This window comes from Crassostrea angulata, chromosome 1 (assembly GCF_025612915.1).
Source record: "Crassostrea angulata isolate pt1a10 chromosome 1, ASM2561291v2, whole genome shotgun sequence".
NCBI lineage: Eukaryota > Metazoa > Mollusca > Bivalvia > Ostreida > Ostreidae > Magallana > Magallana angulata.
This window is the reverse complement of record NC_069111.1, coordinates 8507783-8532089: the sequence shown is the minus strand read 5'-3', so window position 1 is coordinate 8532089 and position 24307 is coordinate 8507783. Positions and strand designations below refer to the sequence as shown.

Below are 24307 nucleotides of genomic sequence, written 5' to 3'. Positions count from 1 at the left end.
TTTCACCAATATTGTTAGGTAGCTATAGCAGAAGAAATTTTAAAAAAAAAGGTATGACAATAATATTCAAGAAATAAATCATGAAATGTTTATGAAGATCCTATGAAGTTGAAATTGGACAAATTGATGATCATCCATTAATTATCTTTTTTCATAAATAGTTCATGAACTTCAGCATTTATGAATATTCATAATTTGAACAGTCATGAATTGTCCAATTTTATCTTCATTACATTTTCGTGTTATGTTCAGGAACAAGTTAAAGAACTACATTCATAAATCATTCATGAATAAATTTCATGACTATTCATTAAATGTGTTACCTATTGTCACTTTGCACATCAAAATCTAAAATATGACTTACAAAAATCGCATACAATATTATTTTAATTGAAGAATAGTCACAGTATCTATGTATCACAGAACTCATATGCACTGACTATCACTTTAGATAGGATATTTATTAATCAATTTTAATAAATTTCAAGTTTGCAAAACACCAGGTAGTTATATCAATACTTGTCCATTCATTACCTTTACACCAATATTACAATAAAAGAAAACATCCTAATTATGTGATGATTTAAAAAAAACTGTGACATCACAGCAAGGTGCAAACTGCATACTATCAAAACACAATTTTAAATTTGATCAATATACAAGTTAAAATTAGGGGAAAATAAACTATAAACTGTTAATTATCACTTTTAATACACAAAAATTATATATTATAATACATTTTATAAACGCATATATTTTGAAATATTGAAACAAACAGGTACAGGAAAATCTCATTTACATATAAGTGACGACTTTCGTCCACCCTTTAGAAATTTATCGCATATATAGGGCAGTAGATACAGAATAAAGGATGGTGTTATTTAAGGTGGATCTCTACACCAAATAAGTGTAGGAGATTTTTGTTGCATGCATTTGTTACCAATACTAGGCACAGTATTCAACAATAATAGACTTCAAAATACAATACACTATTTTCTAGAGAATTTTTAAAATATCAGTCTGGTTCCAAATAACCCCTTATTTATCAAATTTTTAAACATTTCTGTTTTAAACACAGAATGAATCTCTGCCATTCAGTCAATTGAAAAGTGGCTGAAAGGTAACTGAAATGTGACTGAATGGCATAGCTGTGCCATTCAGTCACCTTTCCAGACCATTCAGTTAACATTCAGTTGACTGAATGGCAGAGCTTCATCCTGTGAAAATTCTTATAAAAGTAAAATGTTATTAAGTTTAGAAATGAAAAACAAAAAAATAATGAATGAAGTTTGTATGATTTTTATTGGATTCCACATAAATATGAAAGTAAAATATAAAAAAATTCTTTTAAGGCAAACTGCTTGACAAAAACCTGAAAATATAAACAATATTCGTTGGTTAATGGGATGAAGAAATGAAATTGAATGAAATTGAAAAATTAAAGGAAATACTTAATTATTGCAAAAATCTTGGTATGAAAGACCCTATTTAAGAGTTGTCTTTCTTTATTTTACATGGTGTCAAATATCTTGGGATCAAGTTTTTAATTAATAAAAATCACGAAGAAAAATTAAAAAAGGAACAAGTCTATGCTAAATATGTAGATATAAGATTAGTAGTGCTTATGATAATGTTTGAAGCTGAAAAATTATATTTTTGATGAATGCATTATATATATTTAACTCTTTAAAACAAAATATTAGTAGTTAATTATATTATAAATTGTCTTTTACTTTTTTATATACAATAGCTATTATAAACAACAACCATACGCATATTAATACATACATTAGATGTCCATAGTGATACACATGCATGTGTGGAAATGAAAAACATGCTCCTTTTCAGAATTCTGTCTTTCCCTCATTTGGCTTGCAAATCCGGACTTCCACTGCTATTGCTACCTAGCTGTATTTATTTTATTCAAAATACATTAGTTTAATGTCAAAGTTTCAATGAAAGTCTTTTACTGCAAATGTTTTTTTTTTTAATTTGGGAAGTTAGGATCAATTCAAGAGATCGTACTACGGTACTTTCGTTTTATATTCATCATACATATATAGTTTAAATGAAAATTTGACATCTGCTTACCTATATCGATAATCCGCCACATATGTATGATCGTCTGTTGCAGATGACATGACAAAAATGTGTTGCCAATAGCAGCAGAGCAGGGAAACGGTATATTATTTAGATTCCACGTTTTCCGTACAAAACAGCTGATAATCAATGTTAGTTAAAAGCTTTAAACAGGAAGAAAATTGACATATTTTCTAAGCGTTTTGGTGATTTCATTCCTATCTCATCTCTTTCGTTGGAAGAGTTCAATTAAACGGTGTATAGCTATTTTGTACCACGACATAATGTTATCAATCCGGCACACAATGGCGTTTCGAACGGAAGTCAGACATGCTGTTACTATGTAGCCTTCCACCTTAAAAACAGGTATAATGCACCGTTAGAGTTGAATCAGTTGTAAGCTAAGGTATTGAAGCACCGCTTTAAGAGAATCGCAAAATAATTTTACCGATGTGTTTACAGCAAAAATTTCACCTAATGGGACAGTTTGAAGTAAATCCAAGATGGCGGGAATGGATACCTTGTTTATTATCAAGTATAGCGTATTAATTTTTATTATGAAAAAAATATTTGCCTGTGAAAAGTATAGAGCAATGCTATAACAAAAAATGGACATTCGGATTAAAATAAAAATTATGAAAAACTTCACATATCCGCACAAAGCAAACAAAAAAGTACAGTATGAAAATTGATCATGTTTATTTCAGTGGGCCATATTATTATATACCGGTATTAGGCCCGTGTTATACATGTATTTAAGTTGACTAAAATAAAGATATGCAGGATCAGTAGTAAATTTGGATGCATATATATGAATACGGTGTCATGGGCATCGTTCAATTATTTATTATATATCTTACGATAAACATTAAAAACATACATGACTAGTTTATAAAATGGGAAGACAAAGTCAAAACTAATGATTCATTAAAACAGAAGAAAACGTTTTCGACATCTAAACAGACTACAAATGATAATTGCTTTAACTCACCATTGGGATTAAAACACTTTGCACCAATAAATTTCATTCTTCAGTTTCAGCAATCAGTCCTTGTCAGATCAACTCTGATATTATCGAAAATATAACCTCTCAACACCGAGGACTTTACAATGGAAAAAAACACCAACTACAGTTTCATTACCTACTATAGAGGACCATGAATTCCATCATTGTCGGACAACTATCATTCTCAAGAAAATCGAACACAGGTGGCATCAGTACGGGAGCAGATTCTTCAGCACATACATGTACCTCGTACATGTATGTGGATTGAGATCTACCAAGTGTTTCAGTGTATAGCACTTACTGAAGAATAATTTTTCTGCAAAACTCTTGATCATTATTGATTTTTAACTTTCACTCAGATTAAGACCATAAGATTTTCAAATTTGAATAACATGTACATGTATTTTTAAAAGATTTTGTTAAAAAAAAATTGTTCAAAATACTGAAATTCACTTTTAAGTCTGTGATGGGAAACATATTTCTCCTTATTGAAATTAATTTTAATTGTTTTCAGTTGAGATTTTGCTTTTTCCATTACTTTTTGCCTGTTTGTTTTTTTACATGTAGGCATGCAAGACGTTTCTCCTTAACTTTGTAATGGTCACTTTTAAGAACAGTTTTAATTAGAGATTGCTTAAATAAGTCTTCTTTAACATTACAAACCTCACAACTACATGGCCCTTTTCAAAATCAGGATTGCTAATACCCGTGTGATCAGTGCATAAAATCTTCTAATGCCCTAATAATTAATCATAACGCGACTGGTCATAATTACACGAACCAATTCTAAAATAGAGCACGGTAATTGAATGATGATGTCATGCGGATATTCATATTGATAACGTTGAGATTTTTTTCATTTATTGAAGTCTTGGATAATGTTGATACAGTGTTCATTAAGTGTGTTTTCAAATTAGTGACTTTGACCGGATGCTGATAAACAAGAGTATTGTCTTAATTTTTTTTTATTTCTACGTATATATATACAGGGCTTTTCCTACAGTTAATGTTACACGTTGAATCATCCCTTTACTGAACGCAGCATATAGCATATAGTCTTTCAACACTGTAGATATTGCTAATCAATCGCTAAAATGCATTGTTTGACTACAGTTCTAATAGCGTCGATCTTGAGTGGCATGTTTATCGACATTACTTATGGAAGGTACCTGGGTGATCAAGGGTACATGTAAGTAAGATTTATTTTTTATTGAACTCATTTAAATGTCAATTTTTGAAATATTTGCACTAGTTTTGTGAAAAAGCTGATTTTTTCCCCTTAAGTGTGCGTTGGTGCATTGTTTCAGAGTTATTGGCAATTTATTTCTCAATCGATATTATTCTACAGATCCGTGTGTGATATACTCATCTTGGTTTTTTTTGTTCACTGTTTTTTTTTTAACAACTTACAAAATATGGCAAGACAATGTTGCTTGGACTTTTAACTTTCAACACTGAGCATTTCTTGAGTATAAGATAATAAATATTGTTATAAATTCAATCGCTGTGTTAATTTAAACCCTGACGAAGTAAGCTAATATCTAAATAATGAAACAGATGTCAGTTTCTTCACAGATTAAAGCAAAATATTTTGATTAATTTTAAGAAGTGAATGAGCATTCGATAAGAACTGCTGAATCGATTTGACATCAACCAAAAATTTCAAATTGAACAAACATTTTTTTTCATTTGCATTGTGACTCTCATAATACATTCATTTATAGGTTAATTCTATACATGTATGCTGGTATATCTGCTCGGCGAAAGTTCAAAGGAAAATATTTGATTCCACAGGTTATTCAGGTTATCATTAAGACAAACTTAATCTATATCCTTATATAGATTTGATTAAAAAAGCTTCATTTGTAATCGTTTAACTTAATATTTGAAACAGTGATTTTATTATGTCTTATGTGTTATATACCCATTGCCACAATATCAATTGGTTCAACAACTTATAAACAAAACTTGAAAATATTGTTTAATTTGAACTATTATAATATATATCTTTCCCAAATGTAAATATAATTTATAATAAGCAATATTATAAAGTTCACATAAATAGGAAACATAGGTTGTTTTGTAATCAAATCTTTTGAAATGCACTTCGAGCTTCACAGGATTTGATCACCGTAGCCAATCAGATTCATATCCAGACCTCTTTTTCAAATTGCAGTCAATTCAGTGAATATTTCGAAAATAAACACCATAACATCGATTATCAAATAGATTGCGCTTTAATATTGTACAGGATACAACGTCGTAATGCTGACAGTATAAAGCATCATTATGATGTCCGACGAGAATGGGACAATATGTTTGGATGTACGGAGATAGCGTGTGATCTAGTTAACATTGAAGAAAGGTAAGAAAATAGCGGCCCAATAAACCTGATATGATTTCTTGTACCTCCGTATATACCATAAAGAAACTCCTATTTTAAAGTTATATATTTACATTCTCCAGTGTCTTTGCCTGTGATAACACTACGTATCGATGTTGTACTATATAACCCATAATACAAATGACGCCAAATTGAGGCGCCAGCGAGGTTTGCTTATTTATATTTGAATATTTAATCGTACGATGGCTTAAAATTATATAAATATAAGTAATAAGGAATCATTCTTTGAATATAATGAGGTGATAATTTCGGTCGGGCGTGATCAAATCTATCATAAAGCCCTTCGGGCTATATTGGATTTGATCACGCCCCGACCGAAATTATCATAATTTCGGTCGGGCGTGATCAAATTTATCATAAAGCCCTTCGGGCTTTATTGGATTTGATCACGCCCTGACCGAAATTATCACCTCATAATACTCAAAGAATGATTCCTTTTTCCTTATATAAAGCAATTTGTGTTTTCCTTATATGTTAGTATGATACAAGTATGTATAAATAAAATCTACACTTATAACTCGAATGATTTGTTAACTTTCAAACAATGGAACTATAGCTTTCCCCTGCGTCCGTCAGTCCGCCCTTTCATCTGTCTGTCTGTCCCACTTCAGTTTTCCACACTTTTTTTTCTTTATGCGTTTGAGGAATAATATGAAATTTGATGAACAGCTTCAAAATGTCAAACTACAGATCAATTTGACACTTTTGTAGCGTCTGGTTGACATATTTCCTATCGAGAAAATTAATTTTTTATATTCCAATTTTTTACGAATTGATGTATATCAACTCAGTATAGTCGCTGCTAAGGGGTTTCCCATCACTGGGTTAGATCACATTTTCGTACTGATTGTCAAACTACTGTGGAATCATTAAAATTCGTGGGGGCCAATTTTCGTGGATTGCTTAAATTTTACAGGTTCGTGGGGACGAAATTTCGTGTATTTTCGTATACATGCAAGAGGAATATGACTTTATAGCTCTAATTTATTAATTCGTGGGGGGTGTTTATTCGTGGATGAGAGGTACCCACGAAATTTGAGCCACCACGAAATCTAATGATTCCACAGTAATGCATCAATTATCAAAATGCAATCATATGAATCATGAAAGAATGACTTCTTTTATCGGAGGTAAAATTTGTTATCAACGTTTTTTAATCAACAGAAAATCATGATTTTCTTTTTGTTAATTGATATCAATCCGCACAAGAATATAGGTTCAAGGAAAATCTTCTGACACATTTCATATACTAAGGATACATCATTGTCGCAATCAATAAATTGTATAAAACATATCAAGTATGTTTCTTCATAACTAAGAACATTTTAACTGAGGCCAAACAAAAAAATATGTTTGTTTACTGTTACATGCTGAAAAAAAATAGGGTCGGTAGGTAGGATTATTTTTTTATTTTATTATATTTTTTTTCTACACAACTTCACTTTTGTTTGCCATATGGGCGATACACGATATCTTTTTTCCAACTACCTGACAGTTACCACACAATGGTAAAACAGTTTTATATTTCTTTTTCAAATCCATATTGCACTGACTATCTTCAGTGGCACAATGTGCACATAAATCTCCTCTGCCAATACCACTTGAATAGTATGGCACTTCAATGGGAGAAATACAACTCATTTCAGTTCTAATCTGAATAAATTTTGCTAAACTATGATTAGGGGGCAAAACAGGGGCCCCACAAGTGTAATCATATTCACTAAGGGTAAGAGCAAGGGTAAGTTCTTGTCTCTGGGAAAGTTTCTGTTTTGAATACAAAACACGTGGCTTTCTGCATTCAACACAGGTAACAAGGGCACGTGCATTCTGAGCTGTTATAACAGATTTAGTGCTTGAACTAATTGAAGAGCAAGGAGTGTCATTTTCAGTCTCCATTCTTGGATCAGTTGTGCTGGTAGCTGTAGCAGGAGCATCTGAGGACTTTCTCTTGGTCTTTCGAGTTTCAGGCAATTTTTTGAGGGAAGGTCTGTCATCCTCTGTAGTGGCGGTGGATTTGAGTGAGCTGTAGGGAAGGTAATGGTCGCCCGATTCATCTAGGACTGGGTCTGGTAGCCATGCAAGATTCTTGTTCTGTGGTTCCGAACAGCAACTGCGGTCTTCACATTTACGGATCTGAAAACAGTAATGACGCTGTCTTGTGTGTTTCTCTAACCACTCATTGTAATCTACTACTTTGGAAGTATGGACTTTCTGTAGTTTTTCAATATTCATATCTGGAAAGAGCTCTCTTAGGTGCCTTTTAAGAAGATCAATCTCTTCTTCACTTACAGGATCCATTGCCTGCATTGGTTTGTCCTTAAGGGAAAGTCTGAGAAATCTATTTCTGACTGTAGACTGAGTGCATTCCATAGACTCTTTCCATTTAATCTTCAAGCTAGGATCATTTTCTGCTGCTGACCGAATATCTGCCATTGAATTACACTTTCGAAACTGTTTTTCTGTCTGTTCATCACCGCATTGTCTCTCCAGAGCACAGTTCTGTAGACCTAAATTTAAGACTGACATGATTCGTTCTGCAGGGTTGGTCCAGCTTTGACCTGGAGCACAGCGTGCATGAACAAGCATATCCAGATCCAGCTCTCGAAAAATACAAATGCTAGAACACTTAACAGATTCCAGATTATTACGCTGATCTGTACCACCATCTGTAAATCGGAGCAAAATTTTCTTGTCCTCTTTGACAGCTATTTTGACTAGGGATGCTGCATGGCGAAATGGACCAGATGTTTCAAACACAGAGTCATTCACAACATTTGTAACTTCACCTTGGACAAAAGACTGAGCAGCTGATTCAGGAATGTCACATTTAAGATACACGGAAGGTGTCAAAGAAGCCTTTGTCATATCATGATCTAAGGCACACAATGTTGAATTTACAGGCACAATTGTTGCCTTTCCTCTCACTCCAGTAGACACTGGAGCTTTAGGTTCCCCAATAGACACTTTAGCTTTATCATCACAAAAAACAGTACTGCTAAGTCTTTTAATTCAACAGACATTTCTTTCAAATACTTCAGCTGTGCAGCACAATAATGGGCATCTGGGTGGCTAACTCGCAACTGTCGGTGCTGGATTTTGTACTGTACATTAATTTTGGATGTGAAATTTAGTGCTTTGTGGGTATAAGGGTTGCGTGGAGCAAACTGCAACCGAACAAGACTAGCACTTGGAATAAGGTCATCTTTTTCACATTTTTCTTCTGCTTTAGCTATCATTTCCTTTAATGATATCCACTGAGACATATGACATACATTGTGTCTGCGATCGTCAGCAGCTGTGACTTCCTCCACAATTTCTTGAAGCTTTTGAAAGAAGTTATTAAATGCATGTGGTCTTCCTGTATTTAAGTGCCGCAAGTCATCAATAATATCAGTATTTCCAAGAGAAATTAGTCTTAGTCTTTCTTCCATTACAGGATTTGAAGGTGCAGATGCATCGTTAGTCAATGTTCTGTAGATAAATGTTTTCACAGCTGGTGAGATATGAGCTATGTTGTTGACCATTGAATCGAATTCTGCTCTCTGAGCTCTGGTGTGTACTTCTTTAAGATTAGAAGTGATCCTTTGGAGGAATCTAGCTCCCTGTGTAAGAATTACAGATTCAGGGCGACTCTCTTTTACTTTAAACATGCACACTGTTGTGACTTGTGGTCCTCCAGGACAGTATCTGATTATGTCAACAGGAACAGTGAGTTGAAGTTCATTAAAAAATCTGTACTTTTGAACAGAAGTGTTAAACGGTTCTTTAACATGCAAAGACTCATAAAAAAATACTGGAGATTCTAGCTGAGCTTCTCTCATAGCAGCATCAAGCAATGAATATTTTGATTTTATTGTCACACCACTGCTTTTATGTTCAACTGTTGCATGTTCTCCTATAGTGCGTACAGGATGTGTCAAAGCATGATATGATGTTGTTGCTTTCTGCTGTCCTTCTAAATTCTGGCTGTAACACATCATACAGTTAGCAAGCTGTTTGAAATTATCATTTTCAGTCTTCCATTCAGGGCTAGAGTTGACAACAGGTTTCAACAATAAACTATAAATTGCTTCTGCATGCGTTTTTAAATCTGTGGACTTGAGTGGCTGACTTTTAAGTTTCTTTCGTTTCAAGTCATTAAATCCTTCATATTTGGAAAACACATCTGGAACTGGCTGTATATTCCTTTTATGTCGAGATGCTTCATCAATAACTGAGTGTTGGTTTGTCAAGTACCAAAGGGCATTGCACAGCACCTATTAAAAATATACAGGATATAAAATAGTTTGTACATAAATATGAAATTGCATGCTTCATACTTTACATATAAATGTTCAATAATTTTTGCAATGAAAATGAGATTAAGATAAAACATGAGATGAAGAAATAGAGTAGTAAATACTTTGTAGTGCAGTACTGAGATGAAGGATTATATAATGCAATATAATGTTTGGCAAATAATTTGTTTTATAATTTATACAGAATTTGAAAGCAATGAAATATATCAAAGCAAAGCAGACTAATTAAGCCGTGACACCACCACATGCCTTTCTAAGCTACATGTATCTGTATAAATACACTGATAGACACAATACACTATATGTTTATGAATTAGTATTTTATGAGTATTATTGTGATTTGTCTATTGAAATATTATACCTTCCTGACAAAGTAACCTGTCAAAATTCAAATCAGAAATTTACTTCACACTGAAAATGAGATAATATACAGATCAGTCTGATGGAAAACTTTTTATAGACAGTATAAAAGTAACAAGAAATCAACTTTTATTAATTACTCTAATTACCTGTATGAAGTAAGATCCATCAGTATTAGCTGTACATTTTGCAAAGCTAAGGTTTTTCTTTACGAAATCATCAACCAACATGTTGTACATCTCATCCTTTTTGTTCACACCATCTTTCATCCCACTACTTGAGAAAAAAGAGAAATCAAAATTATCCAGGATAGATTACAACAAACTAATGTATCTATATTTCTTAATATATTGGAAATAATTGTAAAACTGACAGACAGAAAAATTTAATTCCATTTCTTAAGCCAGTAATTGTTGCTCGACTTTTCCCCTTAAATCCTAGCTGAAACATACTACAAATGCCCTACAGCATCGTGAAATTTGGTATATGAAAGTGATCAAACAAAATGTGACATACCTTGTTGCCTTTTTGTTAGGATAACCCCTGCCCCCAGCCATAAGAATTTGAAAGGCATTGCTTGCAGTTTTGGATGCGTTTGAAGCTGCTTCGGTAATCATTTGTTTAATTTCGTCGTGTTCAGATGGTAAGCACTTGAATTCGAAGCACCGAATGTCAAACGAGGATATAACTTCACCGATGGTCAAACCTGGGGTAATGTCAAAACTATCTTTGCCTCCATGCTGCTTGCCTCGCACTTCGAAATGGGGAACCTTTTCATTCCCCCCATGATATCGTTCAAACGCCTGTATAAATGTCATGTTATTCGGCAATGCCGAGATCAACTTCATTTGTTTTATATGAGCACATTCTTCGAACTCCAGAGAACATGTGGATGTTGATACTGACGCCATGTTTTTTTTCACTTTCGATTTCGATTTCAAACGCTTGACCGATTAAGATGAATATAAAAGTTAAACGTACCAACGCATGACTCCCGAATTTCTAACGATGGAAAAAAATCAGTTAGGGTCGGCGATTATATATAGGGTCGGTCGGGAAACCGTAAACAAACATATTTTTTTGTTAGGCCTGACTGATAAAAATGTCGCTATAATTAAATTTGACGTATGTGCATGTATATGAAACTTCAGTGATACCCGCGCTGTAATCGCATTTATGAAGATGAGCTCAGCTGAGTGTTGGAAGTTTAACGTTTTCCTACGCAAGAGTTGAAATTCAAGAACATAAATGCGTTTCATTACTGACACTTTATCAAACGTGGAATGAATTTAGTATGACAAAACAAAGAGTTGAAGCACAAAAGTTGAAAATAACAAAGGGGGGGGGGTCTATGTGATCTTTCGTCGAGGTGAAGGTCAGTGTGGCCCTGCAACATGCACATGAGGAAAACGGCGCGCCTGTTTGTATACGTCATAGATTAAAAATAGATTAGCGTGGTAGTTACTGTGTGACGATATATAGTTTTGAGCAGCGTTGATTAAGAAATAATATCATAAACATGATGTTTTTTTTACAAATCGGTTTGATAAACAGAGGCAAACTATTTTACCCAGTCTATAAAATGGCAGATTGTATTTTATAGTAAATGGTGTGCATTTTGGACATGAGTAGAATTTTGTCAGTTCTGTGTTTTGCTTTCTGATGTAATGATTTGAATTTTATATAAATAAGAATAACTTTAAATGCTATATAATAAAAACAACAAGAACAAAATCTACACGCCCCGTTTATCATTTGGTCAAAAACTATGCAGCGACCTAAGAAAAATCACGGACTGCACGGAATATAATCATGTAGACGATTTCGGTGTTACTTTTAGCTAACGTACTGATGTATATTAACAGTCATTTTGGGAATTTTATTTACTTTTTAAAAAAAAAAAAGATGTAAATATAAACAATTAAATGCTTGTTATGAAGGTAGCGATTATTGCGGCCGAAAAATTTACATATTTCTGTTATGTCTCCACCTTCATATCCCCCATAAATCACCAAAAAAAAACATTTTATTGTTTAGATATAACACAGGCACCTGACGTTTTTAAAAACTTTTTTCTCCAAATGAAAAAAAAAAGAATTTTAAAGAGAAAAGTTTAAAACGTCACGTGCATGTGATTTATAAACCCCTTTAAAATCTTGTGTCAATATAGTTTTGTAAAACTGGTTTGATAAGAATGGAACAAGACTCTGAAAGGAAGCAAAATAACTTGATGAATGACAGAAAAGAGACCATCATTTGATCATATTGACGGTTTGCTCTCAGTGAAGTAGATACAGATAAATCACAGGCACAGACGTTATAGATTTCTTTCATAATACAAAATGTATACACTCTACCTAATAATGAGGTCCCGGTATAGAGAGTAGATATTATACTATTTAATTATGAGAAAGATATATAGTTAAATGTGGCCGATTGAATGTACTTAACATTATTTGTGTAAGCTGTATTGTCTAATTTTTTGGCTACTACAGTATCAAATAATTTTCCATACAAACCAATCTTATTTTTGTTTAGCCAGAACTCACATTTACACTTGATGTCAAAGTCGTAATACAATCATCCCCGCCTCGACTTCAATTTTAAAATGAGGCAAAATAACGCGATACCCTTTATATGACGTGTGTTTTAAAGAAAAAAACCTATAATTTTTTTTCATTGAAATATGGCTTAATTGACCGGGAAAACTACCGCAATGTCTGCTATTATACACATATTTAGCATAACCATCGTTTTAAAGTGTACAAAAATTTGATATAAAATCAGACCATGCAGCTTTAAAAAAGGTTTGTTCTGTTTTCCTGTTTTTTGTATGCGTAATTTGCAGACTAAACAATAAGTAAAACTCATATTTATTGCCTTTTAATGTTATGACAACTGTTTTAGTCAGTTTTGGGCAAAAACATACCAGTTCAGTTTATGTTTACATTTTGACCCTCAAATGTACAAGATGGCTGAACATAATAACAAAAATATTATCAACAGAAGACAGCAACATTTGACGGAAATTCATACCAAAAAACACATATGTAAACAATAACAAGACTCGAGTTTTGTTTACAAAACAAAGAAATAAAAACTCTGTACCGTGCTTCTAACTCAATTTATGACTTTTAATTTTGGCCAGACATTAAAAATACCCAAATTAACCTTTCTGAACATAAAGAAAAATGAAAAATGAAATTTAAAATGTTCAGTCTAATTCAATTTAAAGAATTTTAGATATGCTCCTCTATATAATTACTTATTTAAAAAAATGATCTTTCACGATTCATGATTTTTTTTCTTTTAAGTTTAAGTTATTTTAAGTTCTGCTTATTGCAATTGAGAGCAGAAAAGGGCAATAAATGTCTGATTTCTGAAGCATCAACTCGTGTCAGTACTTTCAGTACTTTGATTAATGTTCGGGTTCGTTATCGGGCTCGGTGTGTATCAAATAAACGAGGAAAGTATGTTTTCAGTAATTAATATCATGCATTTCTTGGACCATTCCTTTTATTGTTTTTAACAAACAAATAAGTTCTGTAAAATAGTGTCAAGCATTGTGTTGTATATTTAATCGACAGGGTTTTTTGTATTATTGCAATCGGGTTCGTTATCGGGTTTGTCTGTTTAGACGGTAAGAAATGATATTCTGCATAACAGAGCATTGTTTTCACAAATTTCTACAAACCGGTAGGGGACGTGTATTGCTTGTTATAATGAGCTACTCTTATAATGTACTGAACTACATTTATCTGAAATTTTTTTAATCCCAAAAGAAAATGACATATTATAATTAAAGTAAAATAAAGATATATATATATATATATATATATATATATATATATATATATATATATATATATATATATATATATATATATATATATATATATTGAAGATTCGACTTTTTTAAACGATACCATTTAAAACTTGGTTAAAATTTGGGGTTGATATTTTATAATATCAAATATAGTCCTTTTCATTAAATTTCATTTGATTTTTTTTTCTTTACTAAAGTGGTAGGAAAAAAAGATCAATTACACATCCAACCTCAAACCTAAACATCGCCACGCTGTTGGTTCCGAAGGAAAAGTAGAAGGGTAAGTTAATATAAATGTGTATCCTGATAATACAATATTTAGAACGGTATACAGAGTGTACATTTGTATTCATTACGTTAATGGTTTCCAGACACACTGAATATTGAAATTAAAAAATACCCTATTTTACTTACTACGGGACCGTGTCCTATTTTACTGTCTTAATTAAGATTTAAAGATCACCTGAGTTGTTCAAGTAACCTATTGTCATTGGTCTTCGTCGTCGTGCGTCATTCATTGGCAATTTTATTTTTTTAACCTCATTTTGATACTGTGTTTACGGTTTTGGTTTTAAGCATCTATAGGTGAAGATGAATCTTATGCAATGGGCTTTCTTGTATTTGATCATGTCCCAAACGATATTATCACCTCATTATACTCAAAGAATGATTCCTTATTCCTTAAATAAGTTTGAGAAAAAAAACCCGAATCGATGGTTATGATATTCTTAAGAACCTGTACTTAAATTGTAAAATGTATGGCCCCTGATTTTTCTACGTTCATATCGTAGGGTAAGGCCAAAATGGCCATAGATTGCACATGTGTCCAATCTTAGTACATTTTCTCTACTTAGGCATTTAGTGCGAATGAACTAGATGCATTATAATGATGTGTAAAAACTAAACATATTGTTAAAATGTCATTTAATTAATCTACAAAATAGTGAAAAATCGTGACCCTTGAGTCATAGGTTCCGGTCCTTAGGTGTGGTCAATATCATCATTTAATGAAAATATATGCAATTTTAAAAACAATCTTCTTTTCTACGTCCATTGTGAAATTCATGACCCCTGCATCAGGGGTTCGAGCCGTTGGGTAGGGTAAAAACTGTCACACCTTGAATGTATGAACTTTTATATTTTTTCTTGTATTTCTGAGATTCACCCGACTTTGTCCTTGATCCCCCCCCCCCTTTCTTTTATGAATTGATGTATACAGGCATTACATTATAAAAGTGGGGTTAACAGTCAGAGGAGTGTCGGAATAAAGTTTAGACCCCAAAATGAAGTATAGAATGCAAACGTGAGACTCCCTGACAGAACCATCTACAAACTGTTATAATAATACTCAGGTGACTGTCAAATCTAGTGGGCTCTTGTGGTTTTTCTAATCAATTTTAATGAACGTTTTTTTCTGCAGATACTGATCCCAAGCTGCAGTTGCAGATGATCAAAAATATATGTAAGGAGTTAATAATAAAACTCTAACACACGAATTTATGTGTTTATAACTCTTTGAAATGATTATTCTTTATTCATGCATTCATTCCATTAGAAAATTACTCTTCATGTATTCGAATTTGAAAACGTTTACTAAATAACAATCTTGTTCTAATGCCTGATCTGAAAAACCTAAAACAGCACGATGTTTTAAAAAATGTGTAGTTTTAATTAATGAGGTTTTTAGATCATACTTAGCTGCAATAATGTAGCCCTCTCCGATTTTTTATATCTGATGTTTACTGGAGAGGGCTACAATTCCATAGGATCTCCGTAATGGTGCAAAAATAAATATCGAAAATCCAATATTTATCTTATTACAAAAGTTACGAATGCTATATAGATTACTTAGAGTACAAACTTTTTATATGGGTACGTCTAATAAAGTAGCTTTTGAAAAAAATCCGTGTAGAACTACATAAACTGTTCGTCTAGACCGCCATACTTGTTATCGCGAGATCTCGTAGGCGGAAGAGGCGGAGCTTGTCTATATTTGGAAGCGCACACCACAGAACCAAAACAATGTTGAAAAACGGCGAGAAAATGAGTTAAAAAGATGGATACAAGTAATTATCAGTGCTGTAACTGCGGTAAAACCTTTCCGACAAAGAAAAGAAAGTCTATTGGCGGCAGAAAAAGTTTAAAATCAACTGCCGTCATTAATAAGGTCAATAAAACTCTACAGGATTTGATTGAAGAGGAATTCGACATCGTTTTAAGTCCCGAACAAAAACGCCAGCGTTTTCTCTGCTCAGCATGTTCATGGGCAGTAGTGTCAATGGCAAAATCATCCGCAGCAAAGAGGGAGGCTATGGTCAGAATCAAGGAACACGGAGAGCTTACTTACCTAGCTAAGAAAATAAGAAGCCCGGTGCCTACTCCCCGAAAAATTAAGAGGATGAGAGTCACTTCGCCTAGAAAAGTATTTTTTTTCTCAACTTTCCATTTTGTCAGAAAAAGTTATTCATGTTTATTAAACAGATAATTTCATACATGATTAAATTATAGGAGCAAGATATGGTTACTTCCCAGGCATTGCCAAAGAAAAGGAAACAGGTAAATTTATTACAAATTGATTTTAAAAATTAAAAAAATCTTTTAATGATTCACAGGTTCTTATTTTCTTTTAGAGACTATTAGATATAATTAAGCTATATATATTTTACAAACTAACTAGTATTCAATGATATCTAACTATGATAAACAAGTTAAACAGATGTTATACAGATTTTGCAATATATCATTGTTTTTTTCTCTCTCTTTTTTCCCCCAAATAATTCATGCAAATTAATGTTACAAAATGAAAATGTTGTGTTAACATATTAATAAGACTTAAGGCTTGTTAATCAGGGATGCAAAATATCTGTATTTTATACCAGATATACAATCAATATCTTTACACATTTTAGTTATCTATGCCTGAAAGGGAAGTCCACAAAGCACTGAATTGCATTAGACAGAGAAAGTACACCAGGGGGTTATCACTGCTCATTAAGGCCAGAACAGGGTTCAAGAAATCTGTCATTGCCTTTGCCCAACGTGCAGTTCGGATGGAAATGATCTGCTTATGCAGAAACCAGACATCACCATTCAAGGGTGGAAAAACTGTGGAAGAAATTGGTGAATTCGACTGGGAGAAGCAGTTTACTGAACTAAGCGAACAATGTCCGATACTGTCGAGTGTCCTAATTGGAGCCCTAACAACAGAAAAGTCTGTACATCACTTTGGCCTCGCATCAAAGCCATGTATGTCAGCCAAACCTGTCATTGGCACACTTGGTTCAATCCTGGCATTTCAGAGAAAGCCGAAATCTATGAACTACTTTCAAGAGTTGAATTCTGTTCAAATGTGGCTTGCTGGCTGTCAACGAGAGGTAGGAAAAATTTCTACCAAAATGTTTAAACTTCTTTATGTAAAAACTATCTAAGGTAAGAACCTAGTAAATTGCCCGAACTTATGTTCATACACATTGTATATCATATATACAACATGTTCAAACCACTATTTTGCAAAATTGGGGTTTCATTTTCATTTATTTGTGTATAAGTCCTGGATAGCATTTCTCCATTTTAGGTAACATTTTCTGTTGTATATAATTTTATTTGTTTTGTTTCTTGATTTTACCAGCTATATCATATTTTTACTTATGCTTTTTCAGATGTTTAACAGATTAAATCATCTGGGGCTGTGCGTGGGAATAAAGGGAACCAGAAGCTACCTAGACCGAATCAGATCTAGCTATGACACTGAAGTTTTCAAGTGGAAAACTGAAATTTGTGACTATTTGCTTGGACTTAGATCAGACAGCTCAGTCTCGGGTGCTTATACCATTCCATATGCTGACAGTGAAGCAACCCTATCTGTTGATTCTTTCCCTTCATCAGCAGCTTCATCCCCTCAAAGACCACCCGCAAGGAGAGAATATTTTCAGCCACAAATGCAGCAACCAAATGAAGGTTAATATTGTTATGATCTGTTTAGAATAAGACAATCCATTGAATTAGATTTGAATATTGGTGAAGTACATGTTGGTTCATATGTATACCTGCATCATTTTTTATTTCAGACTTGGATGTAAATTCAACAAAAAGTACTTCAGAGGAAAGCATGTCCTTAAGTGACAGGTCTTTGCCAAAAGGTGAGAATTTCATGATTGAATGAGAAAAATCCTAGTATTTAACCAATGCATGATGAGTAATAACAGTACTTAACCTACTATTATGCAATTAAAATTTCTTTACATTTATGCGACATCTAATTGTTCTGAATATTTTGATATCTGTGAAAACTGAATAAATAGAGGATGAAAATTTCTATCACTCTAATTTCAGGTCGGTGTGGATTTTCCCTATGTTTTGATAATGTAAACCAAAGAACCACTGTCAGACATCAAACAAGGGATGCCAAAAATAAAATGTTTAATATGGTTCAAGGGTATGCAGCACGGGATAGAGTACCAACTCTTCATCTAAGTGATGACGTACCATTACCAGAAAGAATAAAGGCCATTCCTTTAGAAAACTACCTCCCATCTGAGATGGATGAAGTTGATCTTCGGTTTGAATTAACCACAATTGTCCACAGGATTCTGTGTGAATACATTCCCATCTTAAAACCTTTGGCAAATGCTATTAACTGGCACATCCAACATAGATACTCAGATGTGTCTGCAGCAAAAAGTCAACTGGTCAGTTTATATTTTACTTTTTAATTTATAAACATGTGTAAACCCTTTTTACAAATTGCAACTCCACAATATTAATTCAATTGCAGGTCCCAATTGGTGTTCTGGATAAGGATGAAAGCAGAGTTTCAGATACCATAGACATCCTTGAGGAGTATCACAAATATGTTCCACTGAAGCCAAATGGACAACCTTTCAAACTTCTCTTACATGCAGATGGCCTAAGTGTTGAAAGGGGTAACAATGCTCAGAATGCCAGAATAAACGGGAATACTGCATGGAAACAGCTTAAAGGCTTGCAAATGAACATACAAGAATGGCATAAGAGATGTCTTTTGTTACAGGTAATAAAAAAACAGCATTTGTCTCAGCTATTAATTACTGTGAAGTGACCATTAATTTTGATGCTTAAAATATGCGTTCAGTTTGAATAATTACTTTTGAAGAAGTAAAATCTTTATGTTTAATCACCAAATAATTTGATGCATTATTCTTTTAGGACATTTTTGATGAGATGTACAAAGGTTCCAGTGGAAGAGAAATAGGCACCCTCTTTCAGCTGAAGAACTACTTCAACCATCGTAATGTGACAAGCAATGTCAAGCAATCGTTTAATCACGATGAAGAGTTTTTAGAATTTGCAACAAATGGATATGTTGTATTGGCTGCTATGCATGTTCTGAACATGCAGAGTTTGAATGATATTCCAAATTCTTTCCCAAATACTGAAGACAAACAAATGCATTTCCTTCATGATGTGTCAGGAAAAATTGTAGATATGGTGTTTCTGTCAACTCAGCCATACGTAAAACACATTCTACAAGACCAAAGCAATGACCCGGAAGCAGAAAATGAAATTTGTGTATGCAGGTCAACCCATCAAGATCCAGGAATGGTATACTGTGCAAACAAGGACTGCATGTTTGGGGGATGGTTCCACTTAGACTGTTTAGGTCTTGAAGAAGATGATGTGCCTGATGGAAACTGGTGGTGTTCATTGGAATGCAAGAACTACCAACATGGAAAGAAGAAGAGAGCAACAGTTGCTGACAACCTGACAGACCATAAAAAATGTTATGCTTTGAGAGTTATGTGGCATGGTTTGAACCAGAAAGTACGCCGTGATGCCTTGCGGGAAAATGATGGGAAACGCATCATTATGCATTGGAGATTTGACTTGTTGAATTTCTACGAGCACAATCATCCTAAGTATTTCCATGTTTGTCATCAACTATTGTCAGCAATTAGTGGAGCTGTTAGCCCAAGACTCCAGCACTCACTTACGTGGAATAGAACAGTTAATCCAAATGGTGGACCTGGAAAAAATCTGGAAATGGATCTACAGATGGAGTTCTTTAATAAAGAGTACAAAGGTACATGTATTTACAATTACCTATTCTTCTTCTCTTATAAATAGATTTTAGGATAACATATTGTTAATAATGACTTCCTGTTTTTTACATGTTCTATGAAGAAAGTGTCAAAGATGCTGCAGGGCAACTAACTGAGGCCACAATTGCCAGACATAGCCAGATGGTGGGTGTTGGTAAAGTCATTGGAAGTGTGTATGAGAAGCAGGTGGCTTCCATGCAGAGGTCTACTGTACAGACAACCAGTACCCCTAGCAGAGAAAGTGATATTATTGAATTCGTCTCTATGATGAGCAATGAAGAGATCTTCACAACAACCCCGGGCCGACACTTCAAGTCTTTCCCAGACGTTACACATGTCTTGTTTAAGAGAATCTCAGCCAGTGCATTCAGGAAAAGACTCATCAGACTAAGAAAAGAACTTGCAAATCATAGGGAAATTACTATCCAAATGCAGAGAAATTAAATCATGAATGTCTTAATTTGTTTTCATGACAGTGTGTTTGAACAGTCTGATCGAATGGCTTTTACAAAATTTACAACAGAATCTTTTGTTATTGGCAAAGATCCATTAGCAGATAATCATTTTACCTATTCAAAAAATATTTGAATAAAATTGGTTGGAATTTTATGTGTGTTTTCTATGACAAGCATTTCCATTATTATGACAAACGATGAATTATCATTTATCAAATCAAAAGAATGGCCCCGTGATATGAAAAATGCATTATTGCACCTAGCTGTTATCTGTAACTTTTGCAAAGTTTTAATTAGATCAGAAGTAAAATTTTCCACGGTGGGGTGGGGCATGTAGATTTATTGATTGTTTACTATTAAAAGTAGTATGGGGAAATTAAAAAATCATTCTACCTTAAGTCTAATATAATAAGGTTAGAAGAACAAAAAGTAAATAATTTGTCAATCCAATTATCTTCAAATTTACAATCTTGGTCCCGAGCTTGTACACTGCAGATCATGAGTTTGAATCTGCCTAGGACTTTTGTTAATTTTTTTTAAATTTCATCTAAAATTGCATTTTATTCCCTCCTACATTTATATAGTATGCTATCTTTCAGAATCAAGTAATTTCCTGCTGATTAAATACTCTATTCCAATGTGTCAATTGCTTTAATATTAAGTGACAAATTAAGACAGACATACTGTGGAATCATTACATTTCGTGGTGGCTCAATTTTCGTGGAATTCATGGGTACCTCTCATCCACGAATTAACATCCCCCATGAATTAACAAATTAGAGCTATATAGTCATAATCCTATTGCATGTATACAAAAATCCACGAAATTACGTCCCCATGAACCTGTGAAAATTAAGCAATCCATGAAAATTGGCCCCCCGAATTTTAATGATTCCACAGTATATCAAATTAAATAAAGGGACACATTGAGCCTTGTTCAAGTTTATAACATGTAATACATGCACCACCAAGCCAGTTAAAGTTAGAACAAATGATAATGTTACAAAGATACAATGCTAAAAAAAAGAGGAAATCTAATGCAATCATTTAATGTCATACAAAAGTAAGGTACATGCAGTCACAAATTTTATCATGTACAACCAAAGAATTAAGTCAAGAATGATAGCAGGTGGTCTTTTGAGCGGCGGGGGCAGTTGCAAAGGTTGCTGCACACACTGCAACATTTGCATTTCTTGCAATTGCAAACTTCCTCACAATCACCATTGCAAATGATGTTCTCCTTCATGGTATCAAAATCACTGGTACTCATTCCACGCAGATGGAAATTCTTCAGTACTGATAAACGGACACATGAGTTGAGTTTTATAATGTCTTTCATTTCGTCCTCACATTTGGATACACTTCTTTTGAACCCATAACATACTGCATGTCCAACTCTGCTGTCCCTTGCACATCGTCCAACTTCTTGCCAGTAGCTTAAACATGAAGTGGGCAGCCCCCAGTGAACTACAATATCAACATCAGGGATATTAATCCCCATTCCAAAAGCAACTGTAGAAATGCACATTTCCTGAAGGCTTCAAAAATTCAGTCAATATTCTGCTTTTGCTCTCTTCATCAGTATTCGCATGATACATTTCTATTCTTCTGTTCTCCAGGGATGGCATTCCATGCACAAAGAATCTGTCCTTAATTGATGATATTAACCACAAATAGATGTTATAACATGTGTTAATTGATCTGACATAAACCAAAATTTTTCTTTGACTCTGATTTCCCTTTATGTGTTCTACCATCCAATCCAACTCTTCTTCAAATTTTTCTGTTGAATTCTTCATGTTCAAGAAAATATTTGGCCTGTAAAGGAAGAGAAATTTTAAGCTTTGAATTATTATAACAATTAATTGTGGTCAAATAAAAGAGAAAAAAGGAATTAGGCAATAAACCTGCATACCTATCCGGCAGGACTGCAACAACTTTCGTGGTGTCCGATTCAAAGCCAAGGGTCATGGAAATATCCTCTTGGATCTTTCTTGTTGCTGTTGCTGTAAGTACCAATGTACAGGTATTGATAACACTCTGTAATCCTGCTACCTTCCGATAAGCTGGTCTAAAGTCCAGTCCCCTAAAATCATAATATGTACAACAGATTTATAATTCATCATTTTAGATCTAATGCACATTGCATGTTTTCAGATCCAGTTGCAAAAATTTTACATTAAGTGTATGTGTCATTACCATGATGAAATACAGTGAGCTTCATCAAACACTAGAACACACACTCTTGGTTTCAGCCAATCCCTTAGTACTTTTCGCCATCTTTGGTGTATAGCTGCTTCTGGTGATGCAAAAATCACACTGTAATGCTTGTCAGCAACATCTGTAAAAGTTTAATATCTTATGCTATATATATGGACTTACTGTTTGGAAACAGTACTATTAGATTTTATATGATCATGCAGAATAATTTATATTTCCATATTAAAATCAAACTTTACCATTCCTATGTATAGATATAGTTGTATACATATAAAATCACCTTTGACTTGAGTGGTGTCCATAAGAGCAATGGAACTGACATCATGCTGTTCTAAAAAATCAACCTGGTCTCTCATTAAGGCTCTTAATGGTGAAATAACTAGCGCTGTGTGGCTTGGTGCTCCCCCCTTCAACTAAAACAAATGACCTATTTATTAAAATGTAATATAAGAAATCTAAATACATTTATTTATTCTTTAAATATAACAAGGCACATAGTATCAAATTATTCTTGAAAGGCAAAAAAGGGAAGGAGGTCATGAAAATCTTAATCCTTTAAGGGTGGGTGCGTTTTTCTATTACAAATTAAATTATCTGTATGTAAATTTGAAAGAAAAAGTAGAGGAAGGGGGCATCATCCCTGATGCTACGTGCCTGTATATATTCCGATTCACGTATTTGTGATTCTATATAAAAGTAATGAATTAAATAAACGAGCTGCACAAAACGAGCACACACTTACCTCGTCTGCAAGCAATGGCATCAAAATGTATGTCATCGACTTGCCAAAGCCAGTTGGTAGCAATGCAAAGACATCCTTCTTCTCTAAAATACTAAATAAAACACTCTGTTGTTCCTCCTTTAACTTAATTTCGAACTTAAACTTCGTTAAAACCTTCGCCAATGTCCTCTTGTATATTTCCTCCATTGTAGAAGAGCGATGTAAACACGACCTTATATGGGCATATGCAAATAAGCACTTAAATTGACAACCGGAAATTCAGCTTCAATACAGCAAAGATGGCGCCCGATATGAATCGAGAAATCGGACTGGAGAAAAATTGTGTATTTCCGTGGGATATAGTCAATTAAATTGTGAGTTGCGGCTAGTAAATAAATATACACAGTCAATTATATCCATAATAATATTTTATTTTACTAAATACAATATACAAATGCCTTTAAAGACCAAAAATGTTGCGGGAGTGAATCACTCCCGCACTTGCACCATTACGGAGATCCTATGGAGTTGTAGCCCTCTCCCAAAAAAAAAAAAAAAAATCGGGAGAGGGCTACATTATTGCAGCTAGATCATACTGTTTCCGTAATATTTATTTGCTAATAATCATAATGATGAAAGAATCAAATTTAATTGTTTTATCTTGGTGTGTTGTGTCACCAATATAAAGTTGTCGGTTAGTAGGAGTTACCTCTCATCGGCCTGCATATTTTGGGTTAAACTGCATTGGTTCCTTCAATTTAAACCTGCCATACTTTTGACACAGACATCACTGTAACTTTTGATTAAGTAAACGTAAACGCTATTCTCCATGGAGGAAATTTGCACTGCACGCTGTAGCCT

At 33.6% G+C, this 24307-nt stretch overlaps 2 protein-coding genes, 2 long non-coding RNA genes and 1 pseudogene across 6 annotated transcripts; 2 read left to right on the top strand and 3 right to left on the bottom strand.

Annotated features, from left to right (window-relative positions):
* Positions 1–1287: 1287 nt before the first annotated feature.
* Positions 1288–2391, bottom strand: LOC128164653 (uncharacterized). Its single transcript, XR_008240979.1, has 3 exons — positions 2092–2391; positions 1789–1908; positions 1288–1372 (listed from the first exon to the last, which is right to left on the bottom strand). It is a non-coding gene; the product is annotated as an uncharacterized LOC128164653 (long non-coding RNA).
* A 1338-nt stretch (positions 2392–3729) lies between these two features.
* LOC128166872 (uncharacterized) lies at positions 3730–15469 on the top strand. The gene is made up of 4 exons (XR_008241192.1): positions 3730–4274; positions 5337–5450; positions 14171–14253; positions 15394–15469. It is a non-coding gene; the product is annotated as an uncharacterized LOC128166872 (long non-coding RNA).
* Positions 6873–11170, bottom strand: LOC128166701 (uncharacterized). Of its 3 annotated transcripts, none has more exons than XM_052832140.1 (4): positions 10664–11170; positions 10297–10423; positions 10149–10165; positions 6873–9745 (listed from the first exon to the last, which is right to left on the bottom strand). In XM_052832140.1, the coding sequence occupies exon 4, from the start codon at positions 8352–8354 to the stop codon at positions 6918–6920; it is 1437 nt and encodes a 478-aa protein (XP_052688100.1). In that variant the 5' UTR covers positions 8355–9745; positions 10149–10165; positions 10297–10423; positions 10664–11170; the 3' UTR covers positions 6873–6917. The 3 variants fall into 2 exon arrangements, with proteins under 3 accessions (XP_052688100.1, XP_052688185.1, XP_052688017.1); XM_052832057.1 differs by having other exon boundaries at positions 6873–10423.
* Positions 15470–16918: 1449 nt separating the features above from the next.
* LOC128159635 (uncharacterized) lies at positions 16919–20647 on the top strand. The gene is made up of 7 exons (XM_052822786.1): positions 16919–17347; positions 17633–17930; positions 18041–18112; positions 18306–18661; positions 18748–19002; positions 19158–20031; positions 20133–20647. The coding sequence occupies exons 1-7, from the start codon at positions 17024–17026 to the stop codon at positions 20492–20494; spliced, it is 2541 nt and encodes an 846-aa protein (XP_052678746.1). The 5' UTR covers positions 16919–17023; the 3' UTR covers positions 20495–20647.
* A 782-nt stretch (positions 20648–21429) lies between these two features.
* On the bottom strand, positions 21430–23936 carry LOC128164017 (uncharacterized; annotated as a pseudogene).
* Between the last annotated feature and the right edge of the window lie 371 nt (positions 23937–24307).

What these genes read in the sequence shown, in the direction of transcription:
- LOC128166701 (XM_052832057.1), bottom strand. Translation starts at nt 8,354, where the DNA reads ATGACAAAGGCTTCTTTGACACCTTCCGTGTATCTTAAATGTGACATT.
- LOC128159635 (XM_052822786.1), top strand. Translation starts at nt 17,024, where the DNA reads ATGGAAATGATCTGCTTATGCAGAAACCAGACATCACCATTCAAGGGT. An exon ending in TTGCTGGCTGTCAACGAGAG is followed by an intron (nt 17,348 to 17,632) that starts GTAGGAAAAATT and finishes ATGCTTTTTCAG; the next exon opens with ATGTTTAACAGATTAAATCA. An exon ending in CTGCAGCAAAAAGTCAACTG is followed by an intron (nt 18,662 to 18,747) that starts GTCAGTTTATAT and finishes ATTCAATTGCAG; the next exon opens with GTCCCAATTGGTGTTCTGGA.